Here is a 23,987-nt window from a genome sequence, read left to right on the forward strand (position 1 = left end):
TACTTGTTTGCTTTAGGAATGGCTTTTTGACCCTTTCCTAACTGAGAAATGTCAATTTATTTATTTTTTTATACATCTTTTGGCCAACAAGACTTTTGTCAGACAGATTTTTAAGTGATTTCTTCATTGTACAGGTCTGGAGGTACCAGTAATTTGGCTTGGGTGTGGTCAGTGAAAATGATCTCCGCTTTCCAAAAAATGTGATTATCCACAATTAATTTGTGGTTTAACAAGGAGGCCAAGTATTTTTTTTCACACAGGGTCAGGTAGTTTTGGATATTTTTTCCTTGTATAATACCACAATTTAAAAATGCCTTTTAATTTTTACTTGGACTACCTTTATCTGACAATTAAACACTAAAGCAAAACTGCAGAAAAGTAAGAAGGGCACTGTATGGTGCTGTATATACACGAGTCTGTTTTTGCCCCACCATAGTGCAGATGCAGCACTTATCAAAGTTGGAAATGAATGACCTAAAACACGGTGTCACATGAGGAACATAATTTGGACACAGAAGCAGACAGGACACAGAAGTGGAAAAACTTTATATTTATATACACCTTCATATTTATCTTTATATACAAAAATACAAAGTAACAACATAGAGCAAGGTTGAATGCAGGTCTATCTTTTGCAGTCATTTTTTTTAAATGATTGAATATTCCAAGTATACTATAAGTACCTTGTTTTTAATTGCCATTATTTGCACCTTTCTTTCCATCATGGGCAATAATTGGTTGTATATTACTAAATAAAGTTTACACACATGGCCAAAAAACGACCCATTCTTCCAAGTGTGAGTTAAAATTAAATGACTTAGTGCTACAAAAATAATTTGTTTCAAATAATTACTTTAGAAAGTAGTGTGGCCAAACACTTATATATTTAACATTTGCGACATGTTAACATGTTACATACTGTACCGCTGATAACAGATAACATGGCTACTGAACAGAACTGTATCTGTGGTTTAATAACTGTATATTGGTGAAATGTGACCAAACAAAATGAAATACCACAGAACACATCACTAGAACATGAATACATTTTTCGTGTCTCACAAATGATCACCAAGTGTTTGTACACAAGCCTGGCGCACTGGGAACACCAAATGCTGACTTTTCTGTCTTTGGAAACTGGGTAGACTGCGCACCGCTTCTTTTTCTTCGGCCCAATAATACTATCTGATGTCCTTGTGTGGCTGTGTTTTTTTTTTCTTCCCACTGCCTCAATAATGTGCTTTTGTTATGGACTTTGGGCATGCTCTCCATGCACCTCCTCTTTTGAGACATGCCAAGCTCTTTTCCCAGCTCCGTGATGAATGGCCGGCGTAGTTTGTTCACGTCACCAATAGAATCAAGATGTGCTGTGAAGTTGGTGTAGGCATTGCGGATGGCATCATCTAGCAAATTGTACCAGAGAACTATGGGCCACCTCGAGGTTTTCCGCCCCGTAGCCTACCCAGCTTGTGAGGGAACTTCAGGTAGAAGTACTTGAGGAGAGCAGGGTAGAGGAGGGACCTAGAGACCAAGGAACGTTCTTCGGGGGCCCTAAACCTCCAAATTGCCTCTTCATCTTCCCTATCTTGTTCTTTTTCTTGCATCGATGCAACCACCATGGCAGTAAATCTGCCACAACCATACTCTGGATTAAAAAAATAAATAAAAAAGCACCATCATTTCAGAGGCACATCATTATACATACAAACATACATACATATTTATACAGTTGAGTCGAGTTAGCTCACTACAATAGCTCACTAAAATGGAGTATAGCAAAAGCTAGCTAGCCAATAGTAATTGCTTGTGAAGTTCTCTCTCGAGGTAACCTAAACCCGATCAAATTATCTTTCACAATTGTTGTGGGTAACAGAGCAAACAATACTTACATGTATTAGATGGGCAAAGGGAAACAAATTTCACACAGTTTTCAATTTAAAAGGATATTGGTCATTTTTGACCCATGTTGAGCATTAGAGGGGTAGTGAATCAACAACGTGTTTTATTAAAAAAGTAAGAAAAGAAGAAATAAATCTAGGATGTATGATGATCAAAAACAAGTTAATTGAGGAATACCTTGAATACTGAATGCTGAAATGAATTAATTGCAAAGATATTTGACCCATGTTGTGCATCAGAGGTTAAGACAAAATAAATGTGACAAAATAAAGGATCATAGCAACCGACAACATCAAGGACCCAACCCAAAACACAGTCACAACAGTACGCCCCCTCAAGGGCATTCGTCCATCATCGTCACTCCGTCATTTTTCTCTAGCCGAAGCAAACTGTAATTGTCAGTCGGTCAGTCCATCATGCTATATTAATCGTCAACGCCTCCATCAGTTTAAAAACAAAGAAAACATGTCATAGTCCAACAGATGACAAATCCAACTTTATTAAAATGATAAATGTAGTGCACTATATATCAGTGTATCAACATCATAAGGTGGCTGCACAAAGAGGGTTACACACACATACAGTACAATCACATATATTTCACATACACTTACTGTATTTCCTAATCTATTGAACTGTTAAGTACAGTGGGAGCATGCTGGTGGCTGCCTGCCGCTGTTCTAACTCAGAAAACAGCAAAAAATTTTACTTAAACATTTTTGGCTTCCTTTAACCAGAATTCCACATCGCATTGTGGCCAAAGTTACAATCCTGGTGGATTAATGTGCCTCATAAATGGTTGTGGAAACCGAAAAATGAAGTTGCCATAACTACGGACGAATGACGGACGACGGAAGGGTACCCACGCTGCATAACGGACAGCTCTGAAAATAATATTATGGACTGACAGATTAACGATAACAGCTTTGCTCGGTATGAAAGACTGACGGACTGACGATGATGATCGGGTACCCAGGCAGCTGGGAACATTTCGTAAACTGCCCACCTCATTCGGCATTTGTCGGCAAACTGACAACATTTCGTAAATTGCCCACCTCATTCGGCATTTGTCAGTAAAATGGGCGTGCTTCAGTGACAGACTGGCGGACTTTCTGTCATGATGGAATGCCCACCTCAGGTATTTAGTATCTTTGGGGGATTTTGCATCCCACATGGAGTGCATCACATGAGATCCCCCAAGGGTCAATTGTTGGTTCACTGTAATTCAACGTTTGTATGCTTCCACGTTTTAAAGTCAAATGCAAACATAGTCTAACTAAACAGATGATTCACATCTTTACGTTGATGATATATCTCCCCTTTTGTATTCCCCCTCAAACAATGAATCAATGATCTTAACCGCCAGGACGGCATGACTCAGTGGTCGTGGAGTTCAATGCCCGGCCGGCCATTGTGACCATGTCGAAGTGTCCTTGAGCAAGATACTGAACTCCAGTTGCTCCTGATACCGCCTCATCAGTAGGTAAATGATTTAACAGTGTGAAGCGCTTTAAATACTGAAGGTAGAAAAGCACTAAAGTGACAGTCCATTTACCATTTAACCAATCGATGACACAAACATTTTTACAACTAAACAAAGAAGACAAAACATAAATACTCACATTTGGTGCACAGGCTCACATATAAAAAATTGGACCAAATACCTATCCCAGTGTGGTAAAACTGAAGCAAAAGTGGTGTAATCATTTACAATAATCTTTATTTTAAAAGTCAAACAGAGTACTGTATTTCACAAGAGTTTAGCATATCAGATTCAGAGAAATCAATCCATGCCTTCATAGCAAGCATTCACTGGACTCCCAAAATCAAAAGCATTCAAAGAGTACCATTAATTCAAAATGCAGCTGCATGTATTCTCACTGGCACAAATAAATCACACCTGTACTAAATCCCTGCACTACTTGCCCATCAAAACAAGAATTGATTTTAAAATCCTTTACAAAGCTCAGAACTCACAAATCTCCTTGCATTAGTCTAATTATTCCTTGCAGTAACACTAGGGAAAGGGAGGTAGATTTTTTTCAATCTATGACACATGCATTTGAAACAACCGGCCCAACATGGTAAAACTGGCACATTCAAAAGCCCTCTAAAAACCTCCCTCTACTCAAGTGCATTTGATTTGATTGCGTGGGGGTATTTGTGTATGTAACAGTGCACCCATGTCTATTTTTGAGCATGTATAAAGGAAAATATTTATTAGCTATTTTCAGTTGTTTGTTCCTGATTTAAATCAGCACTGGGCAGGAAATCGCCAAATAATAAAAAATGTTCATAACTCTTTTGATGAAACATTGACTTACAAGTAGTTTAATGGGACTTTTGTCATGCCCTGGGGGGGGGGGGTCTGTATCGTTTTTACTCACACTGAGCAACTTTGAAGAGGATGGTAGCAACCCTGGCACACACAAAAAAAAAAAAATATCCTGAATTGCTTTACGGCAAGGCGGCACGGTGGTCGACTGGTTAGCACGTCCGCCTCACAGTGCAGAGGTCGTGGGTTCGATCCCGGCTCCGGCCTCCCTGTATGGAGTTTGCATGTTCTCCCCGTGCCTGCGTGGGTTTTCTCCGGGTACTCCGGTTTCCTCCCACATTCCAAAAACATGCATGGTAAGTTGATTGGACACTCTAAATTGCCCCTAGGTGTGATTGTGAGTGCGGTTGTTTGTTTGTCTTTGTCCTGCGATTGGCTGGCAACCAATTCGGGGTGTCCCCCGTCTACTGCCCAAAGACAGCTGGGATAGGCTCCAGCACGCCCGCGACCCTTGTGGGGATAAGCGGTATGGATAATGGATAGAAGGATGCTTTACGGCATACTCAATTCCTCCTTTCGCTATAAGGAACTCAAACGTCTACACGCTATAACTGGTGTCATGGCAGAATCCCCAAAACAAACAAAAAAAAAACAAAAGTATTGTTTGAACAAAATTAGATTCATTGCCTTATTGCTATTCATCTTTCATACAGCCACTGGAAATAGAAATGCAATTCAGTCCAACTTGCAGGCCAGCGAGAGCTCAGGATTTCACGATACTACGTGCTGGCTTGCATGGGAAATGTGGTTGATTTATTGTGGTTGTCAACACTACCGCTTTTGTCCACATGGCGCCGCCATACTCAACATAAATTGACATATGACACAGTGTTGCTTTAAATTTAAAAAGCTCTGCGCTAGTTTGTTGTTTGCAACAATATTGCATTCATGTTGGATAATTTATAAAACCATTGTGGAGCAAATTGAATTTGCATTGTGAATGAAATGCACGATTTAAAAAAAAACAAGTGTAATGTGTTTAAATCTAATACCAGTGAAACATAAACACTTACCCTTTTTAAGGATTAATCATACTGTCAAACAATAATGATGATATTCTTGGCCGGCGTAAAAAAGTGACCTGAAACATACAAACATGTGTGCGTCAAAAGTTACCAAAGGGTCAAAGTAAACGACCGATCAAAAGGACGTCCTATTTTATCCTTTCATCTATGCTAGAACAGACCCGTTCTTTCGAACCCACCAGCAGGTGTCAGCACATTGTTGCTTAACAAATCCTGCCTAGGAAGGAGGGGGTTAAGGGGTGGAGTCTCTCAGCTGGGACGCGGACCAAGTGAGCGAGAGCAAATCTGACCCATTATTTTGGGGATGTGCAGCTCTTATTATAATTTGACGCCTTGCTGTCTCTGCTTCCACCTTAAGTAAAATCTGTTTGCGCGAAGCCGACATGAAATCCACGCAGCGGCTCGGCAGCCGCCTGCATGGCTGAAAGCAGACGGGGACGTGGAATCTAGCTCCCCGAGGCTTCACAAGTGAACCGAGGAGCCGATCAACAATGGCAACCTGTCGCTGACGCGCACGACTCCTCGCCATGAGGTGTAAACAGTCGACCAGCTGGACCGGAAGCAGTCCTGAGAGGTTCTGACGGTCGGGTGAGAGGGCTGCTGCGAACTACGAATCCGGGGTGGTGTGTAGGAGGGGGGGTGATTGCACCGTAAACACGCCGAGTGACGCCATGTGGAGCCCGGCGACACGCGTGTGGAGAGCTGCCGTGTGCTGCTTGCTGCTGCACACATTCCTGCACACTTCCACAGGTAACAAGATGATGTCAAAGAACCAAATTTGGGGGGGTTGGGGGCATGTTTTGTTTCTGCAATAACGGCAAACGATTGTGTGAAGGTGGAGACCGAAATCTAATATAACAACAGCTGTGTAAAATAAAATAATCTGGAAATATGCTCACTTTTTGATTGACACTGACAGACAGGTAGATGTTGCACTAAATTATATTGAGCGCTCTACCTAAACCTGGTTACCTTATTTAAGCGACATCAAGGTGTCAGAATCTCTGCACCAACACTAACCTTTTCACCTTCTTACACGTACTTCCGGGTTGCAAACATCGTCAGTAAAGCCGTCTATGTCACATAAATGTCTTGAATAGAATGAAAATGATTTGAGGTAATTTGGGAGACGGAATTGCACCTATCCTTTTGTGAGCCAGCCCAATGCACCGCTATGAAAAGTGGTCATCAGCACCAGGATAAGCGAGCACTCATCTAGAATGCCAAACAATACCTGCCAGACACCCGGTCAATAGAAGTATAAAGTAAGATTAGTTATCACAATATAGTATTGTACTGGAAAATTGTTCTAGGCTCCTGGTCACATATTCTGATGGAGTCATACAGCAATATCACTGCACTGGAATTCAATTACAGTACCATGATTTTGTTTGTTTATTAATATGTATGACTTCAGAGTCTACACTGCTTCTCCTTCAGGTCTGAATGTGTGTATGAGTGGCAGTGCAACTTCATGTGAAGAATGCATCCTGATTCATCCCAGTTGCGCCTGGTGCGCACAAGAGGTATCATTTGCAATTGTTTTATTTTTAGGAATCATATAGGCAATAGTGATGCAATTTATTACTGTATTGTCTTCTGTGCTCGTAACACAGGATTTTGGAAGGGGGCGCACCCTGACGTCACGCTGCGACTTTGTTCAAAACCTGCACAAAAGGGGCTGCCAGAGCCGTTTTGTGGAATACCCGACTAACAGTATCACGGTGCAGCAGAACATGCCTCTGAGCTCCAAGGGGTCCGGCTTGACCCAGCAGGACGTGGTCCAGATTAGACCTCAGAGGATCTCACTCAGCTTGCGACCAGGTAATAAAGTGTCAAATTCAACCTTTCAACAACCCCATATAGAATAGAAACCAATAGAAATCTGTTCGGTTTGCATTTTGTATTCCCTTTCGACAATTATAAAAACAATCAATAATATTTTTCTTACCCCCTCCTCCCTGCCCCAAGTTTTTAAAGTATGATTCTTTAACAAATGGTTGACATACACAAAGACCCTTTCACACTGCACTGGAGGTGTCGCATGCGGACAAGCCTAAATTCTCCCAGAACCTGCCATGCTACTCGTATGGGATGAACTCGCCAAACCACCTTTTTGGCTGCTGCTCATCTCCTCCCTCCTCCTCCTCCTCCTTAGTACGTATAAGCAAAACCAAGGCTTTCTTTTGAAATTGTGACATAAACATATTGCTGAGTTGCAGCCGACTTTACTTCGGAACCAGCAAGAAAAAGCAACAGGTTATTTATCGTTTGGTCGCTTCACAGCCAGCGCCAAATATGGGCAAGCTCCTTCCTGCACACTACCCTGCAGTGGGTGCCGCCAAAATGTGACAAATGGCAGTGTTTGAGCATACTAATAATGGCAAGTGGCTCTAAAAATGAATAATATTACCATTGTGACTAAATTTATATAGATCTCATCTAGATAGGGTACAACCTTATACCTTTGTTTGACTTCTTAGGTCATTTGATGCAATAACTAAATATAATGCTAAATTGATCATTTTATCAGCTTCAGCTTTTAATTGGCTTCAGGTAGCTTGAATGGAAAACATATGCTTCCCTGTCAACATTTCTTCAGGAAGAGAGGTGATGTCAAATCAAATGTGAGTTGTTGTTGTTTTTAAAGCAGGGGCATTTTTGTGAGGTTCTGACTTCCTGTTTGATGGGCCAGTGTATTAGCACGCCCTTCAGATTATGCTCAATGCAATCGAATAGAGTTCAGCCAGGCTGAAAATGTGCTTAAAAATGTGCTCAAGCGGACGGTTAAAGGATTAACTTTCTTTCGGATTGATTTTGTACTTGGCATGCAGGAGAGCAGACGTGGTTTGGGCTCCAGGTGCGCCAGGTGGAGGACTACCCAGTGGACCTTTACTACCTGATGGACCTCTCATTGTCCATGAAGGACGACCTGGACACCATCCGCAACCTGGGCACTAAGCTGGCCCTGGAAATGGGCAAGCTCACCAGCAACTTCCGTCTGGGCTTCGGCTCCTTCGTGGATAAGAACATGTCGCCCTTCTCCTACACGGCGCCCAAGTATCAGGAAAACCCATGCAACGGGTACGTAGCTGTGAAATTGCAATATATATAAATAGTGCTGCGTAGCGATACGGGTGACCAGATTTGTGTTTTTCGAGATGAACCGGGGTTTTTTTTTTTTTTTTTGCTTTGACTTTGGCCAATTCTGTATGGTGACATGTGACTCAACTCACTTCACAAAAGTTCCAGTTTAACCCATAAAATGAGTAAATACTCTTCAAAAAAGTAGTTTATTGCCACTCTTATCTGAAGGTTATTGTCTAACAACACTTAGCCCCCACTCCCTCAATGCTAACATACAATCAGAAACTCTATAGGTTAGCAATTAGCATCTATGTGGCGGTGCTGTTGCCCGTGAAGAAACAGACATCTGAACACAAACATCAACACTTGCAGACAGATAATATATTGTAATACTCACAGATATTAACAGTGTTTATCCTCTGAAAAGAATGACCAATATTAGTGCCGTACTGAGAAGCCAAGTGAGGAGCGGAGTCTAAAGTACTGAGACGTATATCTCTTATACTGCCCCCAGTTGGCCAAGGCACACACACCAAAATGAGAAGTAAAATGTGCATTGAAGGAAAAAGTTTGGAAAAATTCTCTTTCATTATGTCTTTACTGTATATTTTTATACAGTATGTTATAGAATACAATTTTTCTCATTTAAACCGCAAATTACAAAAATATTTCTTTTTTTGGGTGGGGAGGATGGAGCAGATTAATGGCATTTCTGTTCATTTCAACGGGGAAAGATGATTTGAGATAAGTGTTTTGAGTTACGAACATGGTCAAGGGATGAATTACACTAGTATCTCAAGGCATCACTGTAGAGAGAAATATGTTGTTAATCGTTTTGTGGGAATAACATCTTTCCTTGTCTTTGCAACAGGGATAGAAAACAACTTTATTGACAACAAAGACATATATATCAAAGCAACTAGAAATCATACGGGCAGAAGTCTTCACAGCCTTTGAAAATTGACGCACCTTTATTAGCAATTACACTTTCAAGTCTTGTGGGATATGATGCAACAAGATTGGCTAACCAATCTCAGGCCACTTTTCGGCCATTCGTCTTTTTGCAGCTCCTCTCATTTTCCATTATGTTTGATGGGGAGCCATTTTCAGAAAACTCCAGGCAGAGATGTTCAGTCAGATTCTCATTTGGGCTCTGGCCAGTTCATTCAAGGGCACTAAAGAGTTTTACTGAAGCCACTCCTTTGAATCTTGGCTGTTTGCTTGGAGTCGTTGGCCTGCTGAAAGATGAAAGAAAATATCTCGGCTCGTGATATTGTAAATGGGAGGAAATACAAAAGCGTTGCGTTTGTTTTCGTTCAGTCTGTCGGGTACTTTTGCACAATGTTTTCTTAGATTTTAATTTTAAATCAATTGGAGAGGTTTTTTTTACGTTTTCATTATGGGTTTATGTATAGAATTGTGAGGGTAAAACAAATCAATTTTGAATAAGGCTGTAACGAAAAGTGACAGAAAAAGTTTCAGACTGTACTATAGTCATCATCAAAAATTCTTTGTAATACAACTTGTAACTGTAGACGTAGCTTTTTATGCAAAAACCCAACAAAAAATGAATACAGTTGAACTCATCATAGAGGTAATGAAAAGAGATAAGGAAGCTGTACAAGGATGAAAAAAGATAACTCACGGACTCAAATGTGACTCCACGCATTCTCTTTTCTTGTCTTGATGAATTATGCATTGTGTGTGCGTCATATTTGATAATGCCCAGTGAAAAAGGTCTTCTTTGCCAGCTCACACTCTCTGCAGCAGAGAACAGAATATGGACTTCCTGCATGTTTGTTTGCCCTGGAGGTGAAAGTGCAGCCAGTGCGCATCACTTGCCATGTAGGTTATACGCTTGTGTGTGCGCGGGTTAGCCATGCAAAGCAGCACAGTGAGATCATATTTCCGATAAATGAAAGTAGTTTGACTGCAGACTGATTAATAAAAACACGTATTTGTTTAATTACAATCCTGTTGTTGTTCATTCCCGCCTAGGTACAAGCTGTTCCCAAACTGCGTGCCCACTTTCGGCTTCCGCCACATCTTGTCGCTGACAGACAAAGTGGACCGCTTCAACGAGGAGGTGCAGAAGCAGATGGTCTCCCGCAACCGGGACGCGCCCGAGGGCGGTTTTGATGCTATTCTGCAGGCGGCGGTTTGTAAGGTGAAAAGCAACCCGTCCATCTTGTTCTGTTGATTGTTTTCTGCCTTTTTAAGTCTAAACTGTATTGTTTAACAAGTTAGCTGGATGTAGGAAATGTCCAACTTGGACCTTAGAAGTCAAATAAACCGAGGTGGGCATTCCGTCAGACGGACGGACCATCACTGATGGACGGGGCTTTGCTGACGAATGACGGGGCACTTTTTAAAAATGACGTTCGCACTTGGCGGGAGTTGATTTTTGTCCGTTACAGTCATCGTCACTAACCAGGTCAAGTACCGACGATTAGTCCGTCAGTGACTGACTGACGGACTAGCCAATTGCCGATTACAATTTGGTTCGGCTTAAAAAACTGACGGACTGACGAATGAGGTGCCCAGGCCGCTGACATGACGAACGACGGACCGGCAAAATTTAGTAAAGCAAGTAAACAAAACAAAAAAACATGGCTGACAACCTCAGTTATAGCCTATGGCTAGCATCAGTTGACATTCCAGAGGTGTTCAATTGGTATCACATTGGGACCCACATTTTGAAGTTACCCATTGCTCAAAGGTGTTGATGGTTCCACTCAGATATGAATGTCATATTATAGTGTCATGTAGTGCATGTTAGTGGCCGTGTGACAATAAAATAATGTACATACATTGCGGCATCTCAAAGTTCATTGACGTGATGAGAATTGGTAAGAACCCCCATGACAAGCATCTGGCCTACTTGCTTGTTAATTAAAAGTAGCACGGGGAAGGGAGGGTGACAGGAAGTGCATTCTGTTGCAGCTGTCTTGCAGAGACGGGTCAATCCTTGTTCACCCTCCTCCCTGTCTATATTCCTCGCTACACAAGACCTACAGGGACTTCCTCCAAGTAGCCGTTGCCTTGTAATTAAAAAAAGCCTCAGCTCAGGCCTCCCCCAAGGCCCGATTTATCCAATTTTACTCATCAGAAGTCAGGTCAACCTTTAGAATTGCTTCTGATTTTTTTAACCTTTCGCGCTTAACCTAATGCATCATCTTCAAAAAAACCACAGCTAGCTATTAAATGGAATATTCTTCTGTTGTTTGAGCACTCCTATTGTTTTGCAATAGATAAGGCGCCTGGCTTCTGTTTTTACTCCCCACCCTTATACACACCCACACACACACACACACACACACACACGTAATGTTAAACGTTCGTAAATAGAGGTAATTTTTCCCATAGAAATGAATGGAAATGCAATTAAGCCATCCCTAAAACAAAATTATATTTAGCTTTTTTTTCATTCTTTTTCCGTGTGGTTAAAAATAAATATAATGCAATATATAAATAAGTGAAAACGCAGTCTTATTAAGAAAAACAACACTTCGAAAAAAAAATATTGCTGATTAACTTTAACTCGGGTGGTTGAGAAAGGGGAGGACTACAGCTCCTCTATTGAAAAAGAGTCATCTTCTATAATAACGGGGAAATTGTTTTTTATTAGTAGTAGTAGTATGTCTATTTTATAATTCAATGGTTGATTTTGATTAACCAGTCGAGTGAAATTGACCTTTTCTGTTCAAAAACATTTCATCAAGTGAGATGTCACATTGCCATTTAGAATAGTCATTATTTACACATTTCTTTTGGTCATTTTTATGTTTTCTTGATCACCAGCAAACACTTTTTCAAGCGTTAAACAACAACAAAGATACAGAACCAGTGGCGACCTTGCCTTGCGGGATGAATTGAGCCTAGTTAAACAACGTGACAGCGCATACCACAGATATTCACAGATCATTTTCACTTTTCTTCAGAGCCATTCTGACAGTTTAGCGGTTGTTTACTTGTTTAGCCAAAGTTCAACGTGTTGACATGGGTCCTACTTCCACAATCATTTATAACAACGCAGCTTCAGGCATCTGTGATTGGGAGAAGTAAGGTGGAACTTGTGTCTCATAACCGTTCGTTGTCTTAATTCAAGAGATACTACGTTTCAATAATTAACATACACACTGTGATTAGTGTTTTCTGACGTAAATAAAAATGATTTGGGGACTTTGTTTAGGCGATCACGTTAATCATTCGTGTGACAAGCTGAAGCGGGTGGCTATAGACTGGCCTAAACAGGCTCATTTGGATATTGGGGTACTGGTACCTAATTAATTCATGTTGTGAAAAAAAATATTGTTTTTGTCTTGGAATTAATATGAGAACATATTTTTTAAGTACGGTACTCATGTTGAACTCTGACATCTCTGTAATCATATGTTACTCTGTATGCAGGAGGAGATTGGCTGGAGGAAGGAGGCATACCACCTGCTCGTGTTCGCCACAGACGACGTGCCTCACCTGGCCCTGGATGGCCGTCTAGGTGGCATCGTGCAGCCTCATGACGGCCGCTGTCACCTAAATGACAACAATGAGTACAGTGCCTCCACTCGCTTGGTAAAGAGATATTTTATCCTTACTCATGCATGTGTGCTTTTCATTGGGCAGTGTTTTCTTTTTTTTTTTTTTCTTTTTTTTTTTTAATCGCAGTGTGTTTGTGTGCAACGTCCGGTGTGCACTTTTGGATATGTCAACCTGGATATTTATGTCAAGATGAAATTTGAGTTTAAAAAAAATGAAAGTCCAATCATGGTATTTGTCACATTTTCATGTTTAAAAGAGCAAATGATTCCGATGAAATGTACAGTCTGTTCAATTGTATGTGTTTGCAGTGTAATACACAGGGATGGGTTGCGCAATAATCCATTAATTGGTCAATCCATTCATCCCATTAATTGATCATTAAGAGTTTAGTAGATGGTATGGAATGGATTGTTGATAAATCATGTATCAAAGCTATTGAGGCAAAATGTGCACTACTTGGCTATAACTAGAAGAGGCATTTGTAACTTAGCCTCAACTGTTTTGATGTCTTAAGAAGGACAGCATGATGTAGTTAAGATACAGCCACACTATGGGACAACACACACCTGCAACTTTCTTCAGCTCAGTACAACACTGGCATAGAAAGAGAATTTGGGGGACATTCAGAAATAGATTCTCCAATATAGCCTGATTCAATTAAAGTTATTGTAATTCCGATTTCTAGTAAGAAGCGGCCATGTCAAACCAAGAGAGATTTAGCAGTAAATGTAATGTGAAAAATCTAATTTTTACACGCCTGTTGTTCATTTCTTAAAAATGTTCATGGGTCAATGTTTAATCATCAAAAAATATCACATAACACAATGCAATGTTTTTATTATTAAAAAGAAAGAAAGAGAAAAAACAGGGGCCAGAAGTCCAAGTTCAATCTTTATTTTTCATTTTTTTTCTAGACTTTCCAAATCGGTCAGTTTGACCTGCAAAATATCAGTAATTATAAACTTATTTAGATTATTTATATCTCTGTCAAATGTCATCGGATTAATCATTGTGTCATCAGATTAATTGTCGTGCAAGACCATAGTCGCTCACACCAATGCTATCCTTGGCACTTAATATTTACACTGATTTTAACGGGTTATTCCCATTTGGTTTCTATTCAAGATGATAAGATGTATAAACTTCAGCATGAGGAAGGAGTGCCAGTGTGGTCTATTTTTATTCAACTCTTCACATATAAATATAACACACATACACACTTGCTTTTGGAAGTAATTGCAGAGGGGAGAAACTTTCAAACTGGCACACACGTGTACTTCCTGAAGCAGCCACCCTAAAGTGAAACCACAAAATGAACTGTTGACTTGTAAATACACACTTCAAAAGTACTATTCTATTCAAGTCTTCATGATAGCAGTTGACAATAGGAGAGCCTAAGCACTAATCAAGTTTTTCTCATACCACGAGGAAGATAATACCAGTACTAGAAAAATAGTACTTGGGATCTTCCTGTCACCAGTTGTTATGAACAAGACTTGATGGAAGACCATAAGCACTAGTTATCTATTGCCACAAAGACTTGACTGGTACTTTTAGTCTCCTATCATCTATTACTACCATGTGGAAGTCAAGTCGCCCCCCCCCCCCCCCCGACCCTATGTATGACTTGGCTTTTTTTCTTAATTTAATAAGAGGCTTTTAAAAGCTCACACAAAGGACTTTCACACAGTCAAAAATGATCAATATCATGTAGATGACTTTGTGTGCCTCATAGTTCTTTATTGTCCCTTCATGCTACGATATCAAGACTGCTCACCAAATGATGTATATCAGCATTTGGCCAATGTATGCACAATTCCAAACAACTCTACATTAAACTGTGCTAACTTTGAACGGCAGCCAAGGGTTGATAAACAATGCAAGCAAACAGGGGTCAGCAGTCTTGACGACGATTCTCTGTGAGAAACACTGCTTCTTGTTTTTTGGGGTTAGAGTCACCTCGCTGGTATTTGATGATTGAATCTTGCAAGCATGTTGATCCTCATCGCATCTTAAACTAACTGAAATCTGACCACTCAAATGCGTCCCATCAAAACAAGCCTGCAATGTGATCTATAGTCTTTAACCTCTTTTAGATTTGTGTTGGAAATGAGACAAGCCCTTTTCAGACTGTCAATAAAAACAGTACAGTTTTTTCACCCATGTTTTTTTTCCCCGTTTCACTGTTCACTATAAATGGCACCAGCTCAGAATTTTGGGGACAAAGGCAACCCCGCAATTTTCCATTTTCAAGGGTAGTAGTAGAGCCGTAGTAGACGCTGAACACCTTTTACACTGCCATTGGAAGCCACCATTTTTCCACGTTTTTTGCTCCTTTGTTTGGAATAACTGAAAAGCAAGTGGGGCAATTGTGTTAAAACACTGTAGGTGACAAGTTAGTTAGCCAATATAACTTTCTAGGTGGAGGTGATGATAAAGAAAACAAAAATGTCAGTTATCTTAGCATCCTGCTAGCAAAACTTGAAGTATCTTTCTCTCCATGCAGGATTATCCCTCTCTGGCACTTCTGGGCGAGAAACTCGCAGAAAACAACATTTTCCTCATATTTGCTGTCACCAAGCGGTTGTATGTCATTTATAAGGTAGTTTATTTTTTATTTTATTTTATTTGTATTTTTTTTTTTTACACATTTGTGACTACCTCGTTTGCGTTCTAATGCTGTATATTTCCGTTTACTTTATTTCCACATCCTGAAAAGAATTTCACAGCACTCATACCAGGAACAACAGTGGAGATCCTTGACCAGGACTCAAAGAACGTCATCCAGCTCATCATCGCAGCCTACAATGTGAGTTAGCAGCTTTTTGTTTTGGCATTACAACATCAAGATGAAATGAATAGTGGCAGGCTTTATGGTGGACTAGCGGTTAGCATATCGCCCTCGCAGCTCTGAGGTTCCGGAATCGGATCGAATTGTGTGGCATTTGCATGTTGTCGTTGTGCTTGCGTGGGTTTTCTTCAGCTTCCTCCAAACATTCCAAAAACATGCATGCATGCAAATGAAAACTCAGTTGTCCATAGGGGTGAATGTGAATGGTTGTTTGTCTTTGTGTGCCCTGCGATTGGCTGGCAACCAGTATCTGGTGCACCCCACCTCTCGCACATTCAGCTGCGATAGGCTCTCACGCACCCGCAACAAAAAGGACAAATAAATTGTGTCAGAAAAGGTGTATTTACTCATGTGTAGAGGAGGAGAGGACTTAACTAGGCAGTTTGTAAATGAGGCTACAGCTGTCACACAGTACGAGCTGGAATTCTCATCATTGCAGAAAACCCTTGGATGAGTTCTAAACAGCTGATATTTTTTACACTCACTTTTGGCAAATCTTTGGACCATCTGAGAACAATCTGAATAGACACATTGCTTGGTTCCAGCGTCGGCAATGTGAGGATTTCCTCTTAGTCGTCGTAAAGATGACACTTTTTAGCAGCTGAAGCACGTCGCTGTGAAGCGCATTAGTTTAATCTTGCAGCAAATCACTCGCCCGCTGACATTGCCTCCGTTATGTTGCATCATGGAGCTTTGTTTGAATGAGATAATGTTAAGAGAAGGAAGAAAATAACATAATAATAAATAATATAGCATGGAGAGCGACAGTAAAGTCAAGTTTTGTGTGAAGTATATGGTCATATTTTTGAATCCGAGCAAGATATAAATGATAAAGATAGCACAATGTATTAAACAATGTGTTTATTAGTAAGACCTGCACTCCATTATACTGAGAGTTGTTTCTAATATTTTGGCTCTCTTGTACAGATCTGTATTCTACAAATACTAGATGTTGTGACCACTAAGCATAAATCTGTCTGCCCCTCAAACTTAACCCTGATGTTCACGTAACTGCCATTTTTCAAAACTTGTCAGCTCTTCCCTTGCGTATTTTTTCCACGTGGGTGTTTTACATTCACTCCCCGCCTCAGCCGAATGATGTTTTTTGGCCTTTGGGCGGTAGAATGGGACAAGGCAGGGTAGGGTGTGTGTTGCTGGAGCATGAAGGAAGTGCTTTTGACTATGGCCTTATTAACATTCCAGCTGCCAAACTGCGTCCCTCGCCTGCGACGGCCAAACGTGACGCGACTGCAGGACGCTGTTGTGTAACCGCCTGATTTGTCTCTGAGGCAGACGGCAGCTCAAAGCTACTGCTGGCTGTGAGCGTGTGAAGGGTCAACTGAGACGACGGAGGAGGGTGCGCTCGCATATGATGATAGCAAACACTGCAAAAGATTAGATTTGTTGTTTTAACAATGTTATAATGACCTCCGGTATTTACGCAAATGGTTGCCAAAGGCATTTATGTCCTAAACATCTTTTAGCGGGGAGGGCATTATTTGTACAAATCCATTCTTTTGTTGTCTATACTGCTTGTTCAGAGTCCCGGGGAGCTGGAGTTTGTCCCGGCTGACTTGGGGTGTACACTATGGGCTGATCGCCAGTCAATCACAGGGCACATGTAGAGACACACAGCTATTCACTCTCACATTCACTGAGTTGGTATTGAATCGATGCTGCCTGCACCAAATTCAGGTTAAATGTCATTTAGTATTTCTGTGCGTTGCCGTTTCTGTTTCACTTGTGCTGTTGTTGTATTTGAGGATAGACTTAGAGGGGAAGTCAACGCAAACATTTTTTTTCCCCAGAATATGTTTTATGCAAGCCCATTAGTTGAAACAAGGCATTCTGATAAATATTGCATTTGTGGAATAAGTGTTAATCCACTCGTTTTTAGCCATCTCTGGGGGCGGCCATTTTGTCTTCTGTCGACTTAAAATGACATCACAACTGCTCACAACGACCAATCACGGCTCAGGTTCAGAAAACAGGTTAGCCGTGATTGGTTGTTGTGAGCAGTTGTGATGTCATTTTCAGTCGACAGAAGACGAAATGGCCACTCCCAGAGATGGCTAAAAAGGAATGCATTTTGCTGCTTAATTTATATTCCACAAACGCAAAATTAATCAGAATGCCGCGTTTCAACTAGTGGGCCTGCTGGGAACATATTCTTGAAAAAAAATATGTTTGGGTTGACTTCCGTTTTAAATGTTTTGCAAGTGACCTTACTATCGATTTCATTTTTGGTAGCATAGAGCTGTAGCCTGTATGCCATACTGCAACAAGCGTTACAACGCAATGTTATCAAGCGACACAAGTGTCGTGGTATTGTTATGACCCCTCGACATGATTGCAACGAGACAGGGTCCAAAATGGAAGTGAGAGTTGGAAGATGTTGTTTAAAGAATAAAGTTCTTGTTAGCATACAGTTGTTGTCGGTGCATTATTGGACAAAATATCGGCAGTCCTGAGGTACCGCTGGAATAAATCTTAGCGGCGATCGGAATAGCCAAAGCTAGCGCAGCCACCCTTATTTTCATACTCTTAGACACACAGACATATGAAGACTGTGTCCTTGTTGGACGGACGTTTTGCTACTCCCTTGAATGGGCTCAGCAGTTTACTATTTGATGTCCACGTGAAAACAATTGTAGCTGGACTGACATGATTATAATTGCAACATGTTTTTTTTAAAAGGGAGGCACCTTTTATGAGGGATACATTTTTTTGAGTGACTAATTGTGGCTCGGTGTCTGTTCCAGTCGGGCAACTGTTGTGTGGTCTTCTTTTACTATGTAGAGTTTTACTGTGTTAACATGACTTCTGTCTTTAAAACAAATAAAGCAGTGGCGTATACGATTGATTTACAATCAGTTATGGGAAATGGGATAACATATGTTACAAAGATCCAGATGTGCATGTAGCCATCACACAGTCAACCTGCTTCCATGTGCAGAGCCTGTGGTTTTCCCAAGTTCATAAAAACGGTGACTAACTAGGCTAAAATTTTACCCGCGTTTGTCTCATTCTCCCCCTCAAGCGATTACGTATGAGTGGTAAAACTTGAGCAACCAAATATATTTTTTCCTCCTTTTTCGCCATTATAGAACATCCGCTCCAAAGTGGAACTGACAGTGTGGGACCAGCCCGAGGACCTCAGCCTGTCCTTCACTGCCACTTGCCAGGATGGCAAGCCGCTACCCGGCCTCTGGAAGTGCGCCGACTTAAAAATAGGCGACACGGTGAGTCCGTGTCCTGCTCACTTCATGGATATTTTATTTGTACTGCTGATCTGTAAAGTGCCTTGGCAACCGCTGTGTACTGTAGCTTCTTTGGCTTATACATTGGAGACTTTAGTCTTTATGGATGGCATTTGACCAACATATTCTGGAAAAATCATACAAGTCACACCAAAATCTGTTGTTGGAACTGTCATACATGGCATGACACACACACGCACACACACACACACACACACACACACACACACACACACACACGTCAGTGACTCCTCGAAGTTTGACCACAATCTGTTCGGTGATGCTGATCCATCTTGGATTTGGTCTACTTGCAAATTAAAAATTTTCCATCAAGATCACTTATATTTGGAATCATTCCATAGACCAAAACCTTCATTAACTGTGCACGCATTATAGAAACAATATTTCAAGTCTAATGTTAATCGGTTAAAAACAAGACCCTCTTTAAACAATCTTAATTGTTTACCGTTTTGACAATGAAATCGGTCACTAGCGTAATGTAAAAGATAAAAACATATCACCCGCATACAACACTCTATTTTTGGACAAGCGTAGGCTAGTGCTAGCGTGAGAAGCTAATGTAGCAGTCCACATCAGACCTGAGAAAAGCGCTGCTTGTAGTTTACATCCGGCTTGTCTACAGGCCCTGGCTGGCGATCTCAGTCTTTGTTTATTTATTGAACATATAAACATAACATAATAGTTGCAGAAAGTAAAAAAGAAGACAACAAAAACATTACCTCCTTGCATATTAAAAAAAAAAAATAAAAATTAAAAGTGACTGGAAATAGTCCGGAATGCAACCAGCTCAGGTGAAATGGCCTAGACATAGCGAGCCCTTAGTTAAAAGTCTTTGTCTTATTATGCCATGACGTACCATGCTAATTAAACACGCGATCTTTATTCCTTTGTTGTTGTTGGCCATTGCATTAAAATGTATATTGAGACCTTATGTATTGAAAATGTTTGGGAGCAGCTTTGTACAAGTAGGAGGTGTGCCCTCTAAACCTTGTCTTTTGATTTTATTGGCTTTATTTTTCTGTGACTGTTGGGATGGCAACGGATAGTGGCTGGGGCCTCAGAGGGAGGATTTGGGTGACATTGTTGCAGAATGGCTCCAATGAATGAAGGAGGGGCTCCCAAAAGAGTTGGGGTTCACATCTTTTATGCTGACGAGTGAAAAGGAGTTTGCAGTCTAGGAGCAAAGTCTTACCGGGACGAGGGTGTAGCTCGCTCGCTCCATCTGTGCGTTCCTGCCGCGGAGTGATGCTGCATGTCAATGACCTCACACAAAAGTGGGCTGAAGAAGTAAAGAGACTGTCAAACAAAAAACACTTGGCAAGAAGAGGAATTCTTTCCAGGGCATTGGTAGCTAAGTGAACGTTCTTCTCACACTTATACTGAAAGCAACTACGCTCTTTTTTTTTTTTTTTGTCCTTCAGCATTTTTCGTTGTTTTTATTGTTGGAATTGTTTTGACAGATTTGTTTACTTTGTTAGCTCATCTTGTCCACAGATTATTTTTCACATTATTTTTACTTGGAAGATGTTTATTCATTTATTTATTTGTCTTTTTTTTTTTCTACTTACTAGCGCGTGTTTCATTTGCTTGTGTATTGGAATGATGATGAAAGATGCAGGATGTCCGGCGGGATACGTTGTGATTGTCTGCAATTTAATGCCCCTTCATACAATTCACAATGCCACCCATATATTCTTTAGTATTATGCCTCTAATACAGGATGTCCTGCAAAAATTCATCATGATCATCATCATGCATCTTCTCCTTTGTCGACACAGAAGGGTACCAATGATCCCAAAGAGGAAAAAGTCTGATTATAACCATAGAACTCTACATTACAATACCACCAAACGGTTAATGAGCAACGTTCCCACTAAATAAAGACACTAAGCTCTGTGCTTATTTTTTGTTGCATTGGAAGCTATACAATAATGTGAAACCTCAAAAGAGACTTTAATTGGCTTTCTATTTGGCGATATCGCCAAAGAAGGCTATGAGTGATGGCAAAGATAGAAAAGTCTGATGTTAAGGAATAGGAAATGGAACTTGGGCTGGAGGAAAGTGACTCTGTCCTGGCTGCTCAGTCAGTGACACTACGTTGAAATCCTGAATAAAAGCACAACTGCGGCCACACAAATTTTAAGAACTCGTCTAATTAATCAATCGGGGGTTGGGCTTGACCCTGGAACCGTAATCCATAAACTTTGAGACCGTGAACAATTGTCTGCCTCCAAATTGGTGGGAAATGATTGGGGATAATCCTTTTCTGTTCCCAGTGAACAAAGCAAGGCTCACTTTGGCAGGCTTGGATGAGTTTGGTGCGGTGGAACAAGCACAAAAACTCTTTACCTAGAGCAGAGATTGTGAGCAGTCCTGTAAGTCAGATAAAATCTTGAGTGGAGTTCGTTCGGCATGTGTTCAATTTTCATTCATTTTCTACAAAGGTGGAATCTTCCTATTCCTTTTAGCAACACCATATTTTGTTCACTTTACACTTTCTGTTGGCGGAATATATTGCAATTCTCGCAAATAGCCTGAGATAATTTTGAGTGGGGTTTCTCTGGGAACTGTTTTAGGCACATTCATTCTCTATCAAGGTTAAACCATACTTACTGTATCCTTAAAAACCCATTACATTATTTTCCAAATACTGTCCACAACTGTATTTTCTCAATGACTCGCAAAACATTTGCCCGTGTCCTCTACTACTACCACTTCCCGCGTATTTCCCCTCACTTGACTTTTGACAACCCCCTCGGTTGTCCTTATGACAGTCATGAAGCCGGGGGCTTCCGCGCGATTCACATTTACACAAAATTTAATTGTGTGCCTTGCTCATTAGCTCGTTAGGGATACAGAGGCGGCAAGGGGGATGGAATGTCCTGCCAGCGCCATGTGATGTAACCACTTCCTGTGTAGCTCGTGCTGGTGGTCATTCCACCACCTACAGGAATTGAGGAAAATATAGTGTAGATGCAAGCTTGAACAGCATCCAGGTTTTAACTTTCAACTTCCCATCTCACGTGGGCACCGAGTTTTGGGTTGGGTCACTCTTCTTCCTTCCACTGAGCAGTCAGATCTGCACTTTGTTGACTCACTGAATGAGCCGCGCCCACTGGTGTAAATATTATAACACAGGTTCATGTGTTGGTCACTGTGCTTGTGTGACAGTGCATGACAGCTGTGTTTGCCTATCTGGAGCAAATTGACTCTTACAACTATGGAAACAATAGCTAGCTGGAATGTTGTTGTTCTAATGCTACTGTCCATTCACCGGACAGCTGAAACGATATCCAATACAAAAATTCTACCTAACAAAGATGAACATGTTCACTTTTGATTCACACTTAAAATGCCTCCCTATTATTGTGGTTCGTGTAGAACTACACTGCAATACACAGAGAGCTATTCGTAATATTTTGGGAACAGTACTTGTATTTTGTGAGTTGTTTCCCCTCCAAAATTTAAAACCTTTATCTAAATTAGCCCCAAATTACATGCTTTTTATTGGGCGGTAATAATATGGAATGTGAAGTAGTGGAAAAGTGTAGTAAACACTACACTACTATACATGTGCTTTCACTTACAGTAAAGTGTTTACATTTAACTCATTCACTGCCATTGACGAATGTACTTGTCTTTTCACAGTACAGCCATTCAATCCCAGGAATTTATATATTTTTTTCAAATTTTTTCAAACGTTTGGGTAAAAGAGAGTCTGAAAATGTCTGACAGTGAATGAGTTCAATTTAAATTTAATTCTTTATTGGCAAATAGCATTCTTAATAAACTAAATAAAACTATTATGCTGTGGAGATGCGCTAAATGATGAGACGAGGAGACGAAGGCCTACAATGTCCTTTTTCAAGCATATTTTTTTGTTTCTTCCAACCTGCAACTTTATTGTATCTTGACTTTTGGGTAATACAGCTAAATTACTACATTGTCGTTTCAGAAAATACTCCGAATGACATTATTTAAATGTCCACTATATTGTCACCACTGCTCCAAGTAAAAAAGGTGTGGTTGTAGTTTGTGGTGGTGCAGGAAGGCTGTGCATCGTAATACCGTTTTTCCAATATTTTGGTTACCTTACCTGAGGGTCAAAATATTAGCAACCATTTCAACAATGGGACCTTTTTAAATGGTACTTAATGTTGTGTGCCTGTTTGTCATTCCAGGTGTCATTTAACGTGAGCGTGGAGGCGAGGAGTTGTCCTCTTCACGGCGTCGACCACAGTTTCACGATCAAGCCGGTGGGCTTTAAAGACCGCCTGCAGGTCGCCGTAGAGTACCAGTGTGAATGTGACTGCACTCGGGCGGCCCAAATCAACAGCACCATCTGCAGCTCCATTGGTAACTGTTGATATCTGTTTGTTGGTCCATCCTTTACATTAGGAAGTGTCTTTTCAGCCCTCTAAAATAATGACAAAATGAAAATAAATACTGTAATGTCTTTCATATATTTGGTCTAACAAGCAAACAGTCACCAAGTTCGGATTGAAAAAAATATATACAATGCAAAAATAGATACCAAATAGAAATCTCAGTCTACCTTATTCTTTCAAAAGTAAAAAGTATTACTTTACACTTTAAAGCGAAAGTCAACCCCAACATTTTCTTTATAATATGTTCTACAGTATGTAGCCCCACTAGTCTAAACACGGCATTCTGATTAATATTGCTTTTGTGGAATATGAGTTAAGCAACAAAATCCACCCGTTTTGATCCATTTTAGGGGGCAGCCATTTTGTCACTTGCTGTTGACTGAGAATGACATCACAGTTGCTCAGGGCTCAGGTAACGACCAATCATGGCAAAACGGGTGGATTTTACTGCTTAACTCATATTACACAAACATAATATTAATCGGAATGCCGTGTTTAGGCTGGCGGGGCTACATAGAACATAATATTGTTATATAAGACAATTTTTGGGTTGACTTCCACTTACTATTCCAAAATAGATTT

At 40.6% G+C, this 23,987-nt stretch overlaps 1 protein-coding gene across 2 annotated transcripts in view; it reads left to right on the plus strand.

Annotated features, from left to right (window-relative positions):
* The first annotated feature begins 5,422 nt into the window (after window positions 1-5,422).
* itgb5 (integrin, beta 5) overlaps window positions 5,423-23,987 on the plus strand; it is a 40,080-nt gene continuing 21,515 nt past the window's right edge. Inside the window, exons 1-11 of one of the 2 annotated variants that reach the window (XM_086051869.1) lie at window positions 5,423-5,528; window positions 5,618-6,009; window positions 6,700-6,785; window positions 6,876-7,083; window positions 8,094-8,343; window positions 10,345-10,513; window positions 12,757-12,918; window positions 15,392-15,487; window positions 15,605-15,694; window positions 18,844-18,978; window positions 23,199-23,373. In XM_086051869.1, the coding sequence (XP_085907995.1) occupies window positions 5,931-6,009; window positions 6,700-6,785; window positions 6,876-7,083; window positions 8,094-8,343; window positions 10,345-10,513; window positions 12,757-12,918; window positions 15,392-15,487; window positions 15,605-15,694; window positions 18,844-18,978; window positions 23,199-23,373 (1,450 nt within the window). In that variant the 5' untranslated portion in view covers window positions 5,423-5,528; window positions 5,618-5,930. The other variant, XM_086051868.1, reaches the window with a different exon arrangement.

The sequence above is a fragment of the Filicampus tigris genome, chromosome 14, assembly GCF_054856515.1.
Source record: "Filicampus tigris isolate MCC_2025a chromosome 14, RoL_Ftig_1.0, whole genome shotgun sequence".
Taxonomy (NCBI): Eukaryota; Metazoa; Chordata; class Actinopteri; order Syngnathiformes; family Syngnathidae; genus Filicampus; species Filicampus tigris.